Source organism: Lactuca sativa, chromosome 3 (genome assembly GCF_002870075.4).
Source record: "Lactuca sativa cultivar Salinas chromosome 3, Lsat_Salinas_v11, whole genome shotgun sequence".
NCBI lineage: Eukaryota > Viridiplantae > Streptophyta > Magnoliopsida > Asterales > Asteraceae > Lactuca > Lactuca sativa.
In genome coordinates, this window is record NC_056625.2 from 101,264,595 (window position 1) to 101,277,292 (window position 12,698).

Genomic DNA, 12,698 nt, shown 5'->3' on the forward strand with positions numbered 1-12,698 from the left:
CCTTCCTTTTCCGGATGTGCTCCAAGTCAATCTCCCTCTCCCTTGCCCTGGAAATCATAGAGTCCAGAGTCGGGCAAGCTGAGTAGCTGACATGCTCCCAAACATCCTCCCTCAACATGTCATGATAGCAGGTCTTCCGCATCTCATCCCCTGCATACCGAGGAACAAATAAGGCCCTCTCTTAGAACTTGGCGGTAATCTTTGCCACTGTGTCGGCAGTGTGTCTCATTTCAAGAAACTCTCTAGCCAGCTGCTGAAGCTCCAAAGTTGGTGCGAACTCATCCATAAACCTGGTCACAAAGTCCAACCAATTCATAGCATCAATGGTTGGGGCTCCCAACGAGTCACGAAATGGCTCCCACCAATCCCTAGCTTTTTCTCTCATACAACCCGCATCAAAGCGAACCTTCGACCCCTCCAGGCAGAAGCTAGTCAACTACGCAGACGCGATGTCTACGATCCATCTCCTGGCAGTAATGGGTTCCTTAGCCCCATGAAAGTCTGGCGCACCACTCCCCCTAAAGTCCCTGAAGGACAGTGTGCGCGTACCTAACTGGCTGGACGCCAAGTCGCTCCTGAATGCCCAGAGGTGATCCTCCATCAGCTCAATAATCCCTTCCTTGATCGACCCGAAAATGACCGGGGTCGCCTCAAGGATACCTCTCGCGATCTCAGGCGTGATGAACTCGCATAGCCCATCCTAAACCTGCTCGGATCCCGCACCCGAGCCTGAACCTGATCCTGATCCAGACCCTGAACCTCCTTCTACATGACGCGTAGTCACCATTCAGAAATAAAACACATAAACACCAGGGTCATTCATACTCTCGAGAGATTTCACACCCTCTCCAAGTTTCCTAGTTCAATCTTAACCCTCCTTGATTCTAGTACGGATCCTCTTCTTCCAATACTACGGGGCCATACAACCTTTCACATCTATCCGTACTTTCCTCAAGGATTGCTTCAACTTCACCAAGTCCCTTTCACTAATACTGCTTACAAGTCTAACCTCATCCTAGGCTTGTCCTAGGGCACTCTCTGACCTAGTCTCCGCCATTAGCTGCACAAGGAGTCCCAACCTTCCTTCCCTAACTAGCCCGTGAGTATTATTTCATATTCGCTTACTAGTTAGTTAAAGTTAGCTAGGATCCCTATAAGCACAAAGCAAAACAGCATTCGTGCATCGAGCAACCATGACCAAGCACAATCTAATCAGGCTATCATACAACTGACTAACCAGCCCTATCATATAGCTCAATAAGCTCATATAATAGGCATATAAGGCATCCTTACTAGATCTTTAGCCCTAATCTAGCATGCAGTTCTTATAATCACATAACAGACATAAAAGACATCCTCCCTAGGTCCTTAGCCCTAGTCTAACATGCAGATCTCATAATCACATCATATGATATAACGTAACATGTATGGGTATCTTGGGGAAAACTTACTTGACTTCGGCCGGTCGCACGCATCACACACCTTGTTCTTTCTCAAAATTTCTTATTTTTAAATTTTAGAAAACTATTTTTTCTTATAAAAATCCTTTGAACCCTCGATTTAAGTCCAGTCACCCCCAAAGGTGTGACCGAATCCATCAAACTAAGGCTCTGATACCAACTTGTAACATCCTAAAAATCGAGATCGAAATTTTTTATTTTAATTTTATTGTTTGTAAAATTTGTTTAAGGAAAACATTATTGAAATCACATAAATCCATAAATCACAATTATATGTCTCAAAACCATATCATCAATAGTAATAATATCATAGTACAATCCTAGAAATCTCAAATGTGGAATCATGCATGTGTGTGATGGGCTGCTACTCCGCCGGCTCTTTCCCCTTAGAGGAACAGGTACCTAAAACCAAAACTGAAAATCGTAAGCACAAAGCTTAGTGATTTTCCCCCATCATGCCACATACCACATAATATTGCCTATTCCTCGGTATCTTTCAACTAAACTCCCCTTCGGTATCTTTTAACCGGTAGCCGGGAACTAACCTCCCCTTCGGTATCTTTCAACCGGTAACCGAGAGCTAACCTCTCCTTCGGTATCTTTCAACTGGTATCCAGGGCTATTTCACCCCTACCACTACCACATAATAACACATCATACTAGCACATAAAGCATATAGTTAGTGGCATACCATATAATTATCATGCAAATAATCATCTAACTACAACTCCTACTAGTGGGTCGGCATTGTGGCCTTAGACCCACCTCTACTAGAAGTAACTCACCTCAATGTTGTGTGGTGGCTGCACTGTTCTCGATACGGAAATCAACTCCTCTTGACTCCTCGATCCCTACATAACATGCTTTCTAAGTTGTCATTCATACTCAAAACCCCTATCAGGGTCAACCGAAGTCCATGTCAAAGTCAAGGTCAACACCTTGGTCAAAGTCAACTTCTGGTCGGCCAGACTCGCAGAGTTAGTTCACCAACTCGTCGAGTCCCTTCGTCTAGAAAAGCTACAAACTCGCCCTTACACGTCGATTCTAGAAAGAGCTCGATGAGTTCACCTTCAACAACACATCAGACCTTCTTCAAACAACTCGCCGAGTTCCTCCTTGAACTCGTCGAGGCCACCCTCATTCGTATGAAGGTGCTCGATCTATAACTCGTCGAGTTCTCCTTGAACTCGTTGTGTCCGCCTTCATGAGATTGGGACATCGCCTTGAACTCGCCGAGGTCTTCCTTGAACTGATTGGGTCCTCGATCTTCAAGTCCACATCATACCCCCAACAGGCTGAGTTTTCCTTCAACTCAACCAAAGACCATTTCCAGAATTCGTTTGGGGAAATCTGTCACCCGACTCGCCGAGTTACCTAAGCGACTCATCGAGTCTCTCTTTGTCCAAAACAATTCATTCGATTATAATGGGTCTTAATGCATCAAAACCATAGATCTGACCTCCTAAGGTCCATTCTATACGTAAAGTTATGAACTTTATGTCTATGCATGGGGGTTTTGGCTCAAAAAGCCATAAAAAGGGTCCTATATGTTGCATGGGTCTCCCATGGCCATAAAGTTTTCACCTTTATGCCATGGGAACGCTCAATGGTTCCAAATCTGAAGTGCAACTCCAAATATACACACAAATCCGGGAATAGCTTCACTAAAGCTTGGAAAAAGGTAGAAAATAGCCCCCAAATCAAGATCTAATTAATGAATAGCCAAGGTATCAGCTTTATACCTCAAATGAACAGGATATGTGCCAAAACTTCTGGATCTACTTGCTCTCTCCTGATCTCCTAAGCTTCCTTCTTCTCTTCCAACTTCAAATATGCACAAAAGGCACCAAAGGATCAAGAACACTTAATAAAGGCTTAAGGTTTCGGGTTAGGGCTTCCTGGAAGTGAGAGGGAAGAAAGAGGCTGAAATGAGGCAGAATATGTCGTTTGAAGAGGGAAGTAAACCCTAAATACTAGGGTTTCATCCATGCACCTCCGACTCGTCGACTAGATCACTTATCCTGCCGATCCAAAGTCGAGTCTACTCGACGAGTTGAGCCTCCAACTCGCCGAGTCCCAGAGTAAAACGTGAGTTTTCTTTAAATAATAAAAGAAAACACGTACCAAGAACCGGGTGTTACACAAATGGGTCAACAATTCAGTTTATGACATAACAACATTAAGAAACAATACTCTTTACTCACATATACAATACGTCACTACTAGAAAAAAGGCCTTTTACGACGCGCAAAATACGACGCTCATTGATCTATGTTACGCAAAGGAGAGTGACATTAGAAAAATGTCATCTCTTCAAAAAATTTAAGGATAGAAGACACGCATTATTGCGCACCCTTAAATTAGTGTCTAAAAAAAACACGGAGGGCACCTATAATAAAATGCGCGTCGTCTAAGAATGTCGCTTTATAATTTTTAATGGAATGCGCGTTCCATCCTTTAACAGTAGGGGGAAATGAAATTCTGAAAAAATTAAAAATCCCGCCTTCCTTTTTTTTCTCCTTTCCCTCTTGCCCTGGACGCTCCTTCCTTTCCCCTCCCGACATTGACTGCTGCTTACTTCTTCCCTCACTTCTACCTACTGGAACCACCATATCTCCCACTCGATGTTGAAATTGTTAGAAAAAGCCCTAATTATACTCTCAAGTCTAAATACAGAAAAAATAGAAGATGGTGAAGAAGTAGCAGTAGAAAAAGCCCTAATCGAAGGTGGTCCTGTTCTTCATTGTTTCTTCGATGTTGAAATTGTTAGAAAAAGCCCTAATCGGAGGTGGTCCTGTTCTTCCTCCCACCACGATTCCCAGCTTTTGTTCGCCGGAACACCGATTCCATCGTGGTTTCTGATCCACGCTGACCAGTCGTCCCAGTCTTCAACGATTTTCTGCCATTCAAATCCGGATGGGTTGAAAAGAAAAGGGGCGAACAGCCACGACACGACTAGGAACCACATTGAGATGGTTAGGTGGCTCTGTATTTGGCGCCGCCGTGGAGAATTGTGCGACCGAAATAGTGAAGTTTGGTGCCAAGAGAGAAGGTGAAGAAGACAGCGGAGAGCTGGAGGTTCATGATTATTAGGTCACCGAGTGCAGTTCTGAAGCCTCTTTCGAGTCCGATCTCCATAATCATCGGTAACGCCATTAAAAGACCAAGTTGAACTACAGATTGAGAAGCCATGGCTGCTTTCAAAGCTTTATCTCCTTGCATCTTTGCTGATTTCATAATCGCTTTTTCTAATCCACTTAAACAGAGATATAATCTCCCGTATAAGAACGCATACACAGTAAGCATCACCATCTGAAACATAAGATAATTTGTCATTTTCTTTAGACTTTAAACTGTTAGACACACACACACACACACACACATATATATATATATATATATATATATATATATATATATACAGATATTAATTAATTTACCATTGAGCTAACGTCGTCCTACTTCCTAGATGGTGTTTGTGTGTGCATAGACACACACGAATGTGGAGTCTCCAAAGCTGTTGATATCATAGACAACATCATAAAGGATCCTTCAAGGGCACAATTGCTAAAGTTTTTCATGTCTGATGGAGATCTTTCAAAAGAACTTGATGACAGATTTGGCTCTCAGTGTGGGGATATTTTGGTCTTGATTGTTATTAGAACTTTTTAACTTTTAACTTTTATGATTTAATAATGATTTATTCCTATTTTTATTTTGTAACAGGCTTCAGTTCCCACGAACGAATCTGATAATGATTGACCAGGTTCAACAAAGTCAAACGTTCATATTTTGATGGAGGTAAATACCATAATACAAAATGAAACTAAAAACAATAGTTTATAAAATGAAAATGATCCTGTATTTACAAAACCAATAACAATCGATACATCAATATGTACAACAACTTACATTACAATGAACCCGTATCGTTAACCCTTCAAAATTGACATTGAAGAAACAATGAAAAGTTTTTACCTTTTGTTACTTTTCTAACTCGGTTTAAGCAAAAATTCACCTTTTTTTTTACTGGGATTGCAGCTGTGTACTTACAGTGGGCAGGAACATTTTACCAAAGAAAAGAAGGAAGAATCATTTCAAGAGGAATTGGAATTGTGATCATCTGCGACTAATGTGGGTATTTGACCTTGATTGACAAAGTCAATCTTGTTTAATCTCAAACAGCAAAGAATTTTCTCGGGTAATTCTTCTGGTTTTTGAGCCTGTATGTTTTTTTTTAACAAGAAAAAATATTAGGGAGGGAAAAAGTTGTAATAGTTTGAAAGTACATCAACAATTCATGATTAGATTTAGATTACCTGAATTGTTAAGCCGAGATTCATAATCCCGTGTTTTAGACGTTCACGAAATGCATCCAATCCTTTTCTTGCTATGTAACTAAATCGATGAATATCAAGGTCAATTTCAAAGTAATTTGATCCCTTAAAGAAGTTGTGTTGGGGGCATGAGAACATGGCTCCATATAATCAACAGAGTGAAGGGGACAAAAATATTAGTACTACTACTCCTCCTGTTGTTGCTGCACAAAGCAAACCAAATCTGAAAAAGATTCAAATGATGTCTAAAACAACAGGTGAAGATAATATTCAAAGCATAAAAACTTATGTTACTGAATTAAAAGAACATGTGTCAAAGTTACAATACCAAAAACAGCTACTTGTCTGCCAGGTTAGTTACAATTTAGAAAGAAAGTAAGTTTTTACTAAAATTCCGAAAATGCCCTTTGTAAAATTATTGTTTTGGTTTGAACAGGCATTCGAGGTAGAGGAAGCAAACGATGGTGGTGGTGGTGGGGCCTCTGATGAGACGGATTTTGTGGAGGAAATGGAATATCCTATCATGCCACGTCACCTTGTGTTATGTCAGGTACCTATGGAACAAGCTTGTACTCCTCGAATAATAGTATTGCAATCACTCATATTACCATAAATTTCAATCCTATAGACTTACAATGCAATTTCGTTCTAGGTATAATTCCATCAATGATATACAACCAATAAAACTACTTTTGTCAAACACATATATGTACACTACACTAACGGCACACCTGTTGGATTAGGGTCTGATACGTGTTCTACAGGTGTATAATCGTACTGCCATCCCATTGGATTCATCCCTGTTGCTTTCTTTCTTTTTACATTTGGCAATGTCGGCTATCTACGTGTCATTTCCTACAAAATATCTGTTTGTGATAATAATTTAAAAATAAAATAAAAAAAAAAAAAAAACTCTTTTGTAAAAATGTATGGGCCGAACAAGAAAGAGTGCATTTTAATTGATTCATCAATTAACTTTTTTTTATAAGGTGTAAGTTAATTATCGTTCGATATAATCGACTTTGATCGATAAAAGTTGAAATGCAATAAATATGATCAAGGTTTTCTAGAGATAATGCATAATTAAAAGGTTCCCTAAATAATGTACTGATGAAACGTGGCTTTCGCATGTCGGCATACTTTTTTGTTTGACTTGATGGGCTTTCTTGGTTAACCACTTAATCTGGACAGCTTAGTGTATCAAAACACCAACCCTTCCCCTACTTGCCCTTAATATTTTTTCCACCAACTTCTCTCATGTTAAAATTGATGATGATTATGAAATCTGTTTGTTGGGATGTAAGGGTAAAATGGTCATTTGGTCTTAGGGGCTGTTTTATAGTTGCTAACCATTCAGCCACTTTACCATACAAGACTTGATGGGAAAATAAAAGAAAAAAGAAACAGTCCCTGAATTATTTGTATTGATTCATGATTGATACCTTGTGTTTTCCCATTCCAGGTAACAGTTTCCAATTCGAATCCAAACATAGTAATGGTTAGATTTCGTGTCCCTGTGGGGAACACATTAGCAAACCATATACCCTCTGAGATAACAATTTTCCAAAGAGTTATAAAACTAGACGAAGGCATGAGGTCATGGTATGACATCCCATTTACAGTTGCAGAATCCCTTCTAGCTGATGAAGAAATTACAATCTCCATAGGAACAACTTTCAACAGATCAACTTTACCAAGAATAGACACTTTAGAAATTTATGGTAGAGTAAAGGATGAATTTGGTTGGAAGGAGAAAATGGATGCAGTATTGGACATGGAGGCACGTGTGCTTGGTAGCAGTTCTTTGGTTTCAGGATCTGGGAAAAAACGTTGCATTGGTCAAGTTACTCCTATTGAAGAACAGGTTGTTTCAAGCCGTTTTGCCTAAATGAGAAATATATTATCAAGTACACAAGTCACTTCTCTACTTCAGTTTTTTATATTATGCTTTTACTAATTTACAATCACAGGGACAACAGATGCAAATGAGGAATCTTCACGATCACATGCCATTCTTCGTTTATAAATCTTGCAGGAAATGAAAGAGGTGCAGATACAACTGATAATGATAAGAAAACAAGGTAAAGATTGGAATATAGAATGGAATGGAATGGAATGGAATGAGTCATTCCTTCCATTTCTTCCCTCTCTATTTTTCTCTCTCTCTTTTATTCTAATGATCAAAGTTCTTGTTTTTAATATCAGTTTCCCTGTTCTCTTTTATACTTGATGCACCTTTTATTTGCAGGCTTGGCCTGTGCGTACTCCAAGGCCTGTTGCTTTCAAGCTTGTTGCTGATACCCCTCTTCTTACTGGACAGGTAAGTTTCAAATCTTTTTGTTGTGGATTTCTTATAGTTTCTTTTTGTTGTGGATTTCTTATAGTTTACTTAGCTTCTTAAATCAAAGAGTATAAAGCTTTCCTAATGTGTTCTAATAATTAAGAAAATGGTGTTTTTTTGAAAAATGCTTCTCAATTTATCTTATTAGGAAGAATGGAGAACAGGACTCAAATCATATGTTTTTTTTCCAGTAACTTCCACTTCCTTCATGGGTTTGTAACAATACTGATGGACTTTGCTATTTTGTTGTATGGTGTATTACCTTGGAATAACAAGGTAAGGAGAGCATTCTAAACATTCTGGAAACTTTAAAAGAAGAGGGAAATAGGGTCTTGTTCAATGCTTTAGCTGTGTTTGCTCTAAGGGAGATCAACTTATCAAAAGTAAGTTACTGTTTCACCCTTTTATTTAATATTTTTGTGATTGAATGAAAGTCTTAATGAAAGTAATTGACAACCCTTTCTTTGTAAATGATGTTGTGATTGTGGGAGAGGTGTTGTGTTTTTCTCTGTTGCCAGGTAACCTTCTCAACAACAACATTCTACTTAAGCAGGTGAGTAATCAAGATTAAGGGAGACTTGTAATCATGTTTGACATTCCTTTCCAGTAAGAAACAGAGTTGTATGATTATTTGTTAGTTTTATAGGAATGTATAACCCATGTTAGCAATGTATTATTTTTGTTTAACATTTGAATGATTCTTTGTATGACATTACAATTTGTGTAATTTATTTTATTTTTTGAGTATGAAATTTTATTTTATATTATGCAATGGATTGTATTTTTTGTATATGGTATTTTATTTTTATTATGAGAAATTAAATGCAAATTTAATTTAAAAATTAATAAATATATAAATTTATTTTTTTTAAACATTTAAATTTACGATACGCAAAAATGTGTGTCATCTTCATTTATGACATGGCCTTTCTTGACAGGGGCTTTCTTGATACGCATTGCGTGTCATTAACACGCGCGTCGTAAGGTTACGACACGCGAATGCGTGTCATCTTCCTTTATGACAGGGCCTTCCTTGATACGCATTGCGTGTCGTAAACGCACGTCGTAATTGCGCGTCGTAAATGAGCGTCGTAAATGCGCGTCGTCTATAGACGACGCACAAAAGCGCGTCGTCTCTCTTTATGACAGGGCCTTCCTTGACACGCATTTGCGCGTCGTCTGAGCCTTTTACAACGCGCAATGAGCGTCGTAAAAGGCCTTTTTTCTAGTAGTGCGTATAACAACGAATTCATCACATACCACCAAAAGCATAGAATATCACAAGAAGCAATATATATCAACAAATACATCACATATCACTAAAAGCTTCTCACCAAAATCAGATCACAAAAACCAAATCACCAAATGTTGGTCACCAAAAGTAGTTCACCAAAAGAATATCACCAAAGGAATATCACCATAAGCATATCACAAAAACCATATCACCAAAGGAATATCACCAAAAGAATATCACCAAAGGAATATCACCAAAAGAATATCACCAAAGGAATATCACCAAAAGCATATCACTAAAAGCATCGCATATCAACAAAAGCATCCTATGATAGGCATGCGTCTCTATGCGAATCTATCCCAAGGGAACTACCTAATTCAGTACTCGTGTTCCCATATTGTTGATGCTCTAAGTGGCTCATGACTTCTACCTAAAACAATAACCATGAACACCCCTTTGGCTACTCTAACTATACAAAACACAAGTGTTGCATGGTGTCGTTCAGGATTGGTATCAACGATCTCATGAATTCATAACACCTCCCAATCCAATGTGATGTTTGTACTAGTCTTGCTTAGTAGGACAACACCACTCCAGTCAACAAACACTCTAATGAGAGTGTGCGTGTACCATGTGTCGTAGGATCTTCTAGATAAACCAGGAGACTAACATCAAAATGGTTTAACCCATTTTTATAGGTCTTCTTTCAACCTAATAGGTCACGAAAGGTATCCAGATAGGGTTTAAGAAAAGTGTCATAAACTACCCAATCCACTACGTAACACCCCACAAAATTCACTAATTCATCATATAAAGCATGCAATTTCATACAATCAACCCATATCATAATATTCACCAAATTCAACAACAATTCACCAAAGCATAACAAAATATCATCATTTCAATCAACTTTATGCTAGCATGTCATAAACATCATAATCATCATAACGGAATCAAATATCAATTTAGACCCTAAGCATGGCAATTTGCAAGAAAGCATATCAAATTAACACATCATATTGAAACACATAACAATGGCTAATTTAGACATAAAGTGAATTAATGATCCGTGTATGAGATGTACTTTGTGACTTATGCACATTTAGTGAGTAAAATTACTAACTCACCTTAGCCTTTACGAATCCTTTAATAACCTCAAGTTATGAGCTCCCTTGAAGTTGTCAAGACCTCACCTAAACACACACACACGCATATATATATATATATATATATATATATATATATATATATATATATGTATATATATATATATACACATCAAGTTATTAAGTGCATTTACAGTCTACAAGTTTAACTCATCATATATTACTTTATATTATATTTTTTATAATTCTAGTCATGACCTATGTTCAGTGTTTTCATCATAAATTAAAATTTATATCTCCAAACCGGATGACAAAAGTCTTTCAGAAAACTAGACCCGATTTCCAACAATTTTTATATCTGTCAATTTTGTCTAATTCGGCACCCATTATACCCCACTTCTCTTTCAAGATCAGGTCAGATTGTTGTGCGGATTTCCAACATTCACCAAAAATCACCATATGCTTGAAGACTTTAGGTAAATGATTAAATTCACTCAAATTCACACACAATAGGATTTAATTATAGTATTAAGACATAAATTGGGTACTTTATGAAAATATCAAGGAGAAGACACAAAAATGTTAAAAGTAGAATGCCTAAACGTATAGACAAACATCAAGACTCAACTTCCAAATTTTGACCCATAACAACCACCTATTCAAGGCCATTTTAACACCACCAACGATATGATCTAGTGATTTCCAATATATTTGAGCTATGAACGATATGATCTAGTAATTTCCTGTGAATGATCATGACAATCAATCTAAGCATAACATGGATATCTAATGCTATGTAACACAATCAAAGTCACTGATTAATATTATCTAACCCTAGGCTAATAGTCAAAGTCCTAGTCATACAAACCTAATGATTATAGATTCATATGATTCAAGTACATCACGATAGAATGATCATCAAATCCTAATAATACTCAACAATAAACAATAAAAATCATAACTTTAACATGAAAGGTAAAGCAATCAATCATAACTTGAATCTCTAGCTTCAAAATCGACCCTTGGAGGATTTTTCCTCGTGAATAATCACATCCCTAAGGCCTCCACCTCCTGGAAATGACCTAATGTACGAAATATATATACTTTCTAAATTGTGGCCACCATGACATAGTTAAAAGGCACCACTTCGTGGTCTTCATGAATATCTGATATTTTCCAAGTTAGCTCAACGATCGTAGAGTTTCCATTTACCATGTCGTGGTGGTGATCACCATGTTGTGGGAGTTAGATTTCAAATTTTGGCACAAACATGAAAGTCGTCTGATATTTTATCTTGTTTTCAGATCATTTTGAATTGCCTTAATCGGAGTTATGAGTCATAAGTTATGGTCAAAATACCGACGAGAGATCAAGATGCTAGCAACATCATTTTTGTGTCTTTTTCAGCTTCGTTCTCCTCTTTTTACATCCCAGCTCCCATTTTAACTTTAATTGTTCATTTTCAAGCATATTAAGTATCATGTATCTAAAAATATAACATTTTAATCAAATATATTAAGTTAATGACCTAAAATATATAGTTAAATTAGGCCATATTAAGTTCTTATAAGGATGAAACCCTTAAAGTTAGAGCATTTAAAAATGGCCCAAAACATGAGGCCCTAGTGTTTTGAGTTGAGTGTGATGGCACATAGTGTTATGTACTTAGACCCACCACGACTTTCAAAGATGCATGTCGCACTTAAGGGTTTTTCCCAAAAACCTACATTATTGTATTCCTTAGATCAACACCTAATCATTCTGGAACAAGCGTTACAAATTTCAGAGGGACAAATTCCCATTTCATGTTACTAATATGTAAATACATAATTAATTTATCCTTTAAAGGTTGATGGGTAAGATTTTAGCCTTCACAACTATATTACAAGAAGAAAAATATTTATTGCTTGCAAGCTCCGTGACCCAAGTCTACTGAAATATTTTGGAGGCATGATCTTGTCCCAGCAACCTGTCACACCCCAAAACCAAGAACGGCGGAAACGTTCTGGGGAAGAGGACGTCATGTACAGTATCACAACAATGAAAAGTAGTAAACAAGCAACAACATCATCCATTGCATTAATAATATAATTATTATACAAGTGTGTTCTGTCAAATTATAATAGACACTAAAGCATAAATCAAAATGAAAGATGAGTCTTGAACAAGCTTCATCTTCTTTAAACCTTGCATCGGTACCTGTCTATAGATGACCTGAGG

The 12,698-nt window shown here is 37.6% G+C and overlaps 1 protein-coding gene and 1 long non-coding RNA gene across 2 annotated transcripts; both read left to right on the forward strand.

The window, feature by feature from the left end:
• Window positions 1-5,192: 5,192 nt before the first annotated feature.
• LOC122197043 (uncharacterized) lies at window positions 5,193-5,894 on the forward strand. Its single transcript, XR_006189822.2, has 2 exons — window positions 5,193-5,261; window positions 5,502-5,894. It is a non-coding gene; the product is annotated as an uncharacterized LOC122197043 (long non-coding RNA).
• Window positions 5,895-5,932: 38 nt separating this feature from the next.
• Window positions 5,933-6,590, forward strand: LOC111915443 (kinesin-like protein KIN-7A). Its single transcript, XM_023911099.3, has 2 exons — window positions 5,933-6,149; window positions 6,234-6,590. The coding sequence occupies exons 1-2, from the start codon at window positions 5,934-5,936 to the stop codon at window positions 6,408-6,410; spliced, it is 393 nt and encodes a 130-aa protein (XP_023766867.2). The 5' UTR covers window position 5,933; the 3' UTR covers window positions 6,411-6,590.
• Window positions 6,591-12,698: the final 6,108 nt, after the last annotated feature.

What these genes read in the sequence shown, in the direction of transcription:
- LOC111915443 (XM_023911099.3), top strand. Translation starts at nt 5,934, where the DNA reads ATGGCTCCATATAATCAACAGAGTGAAGGGGACAAAAATATTAGTACT. An exon ending in AACAGCTACTTGTCTGCCAG is followed by an intron (nt 6,150 to 6,233) that starts GTTAGTTACAAT and finishes TGGTTTGAACAG; the next exon opens with GCATTCGAGGTAGAGGAAGC.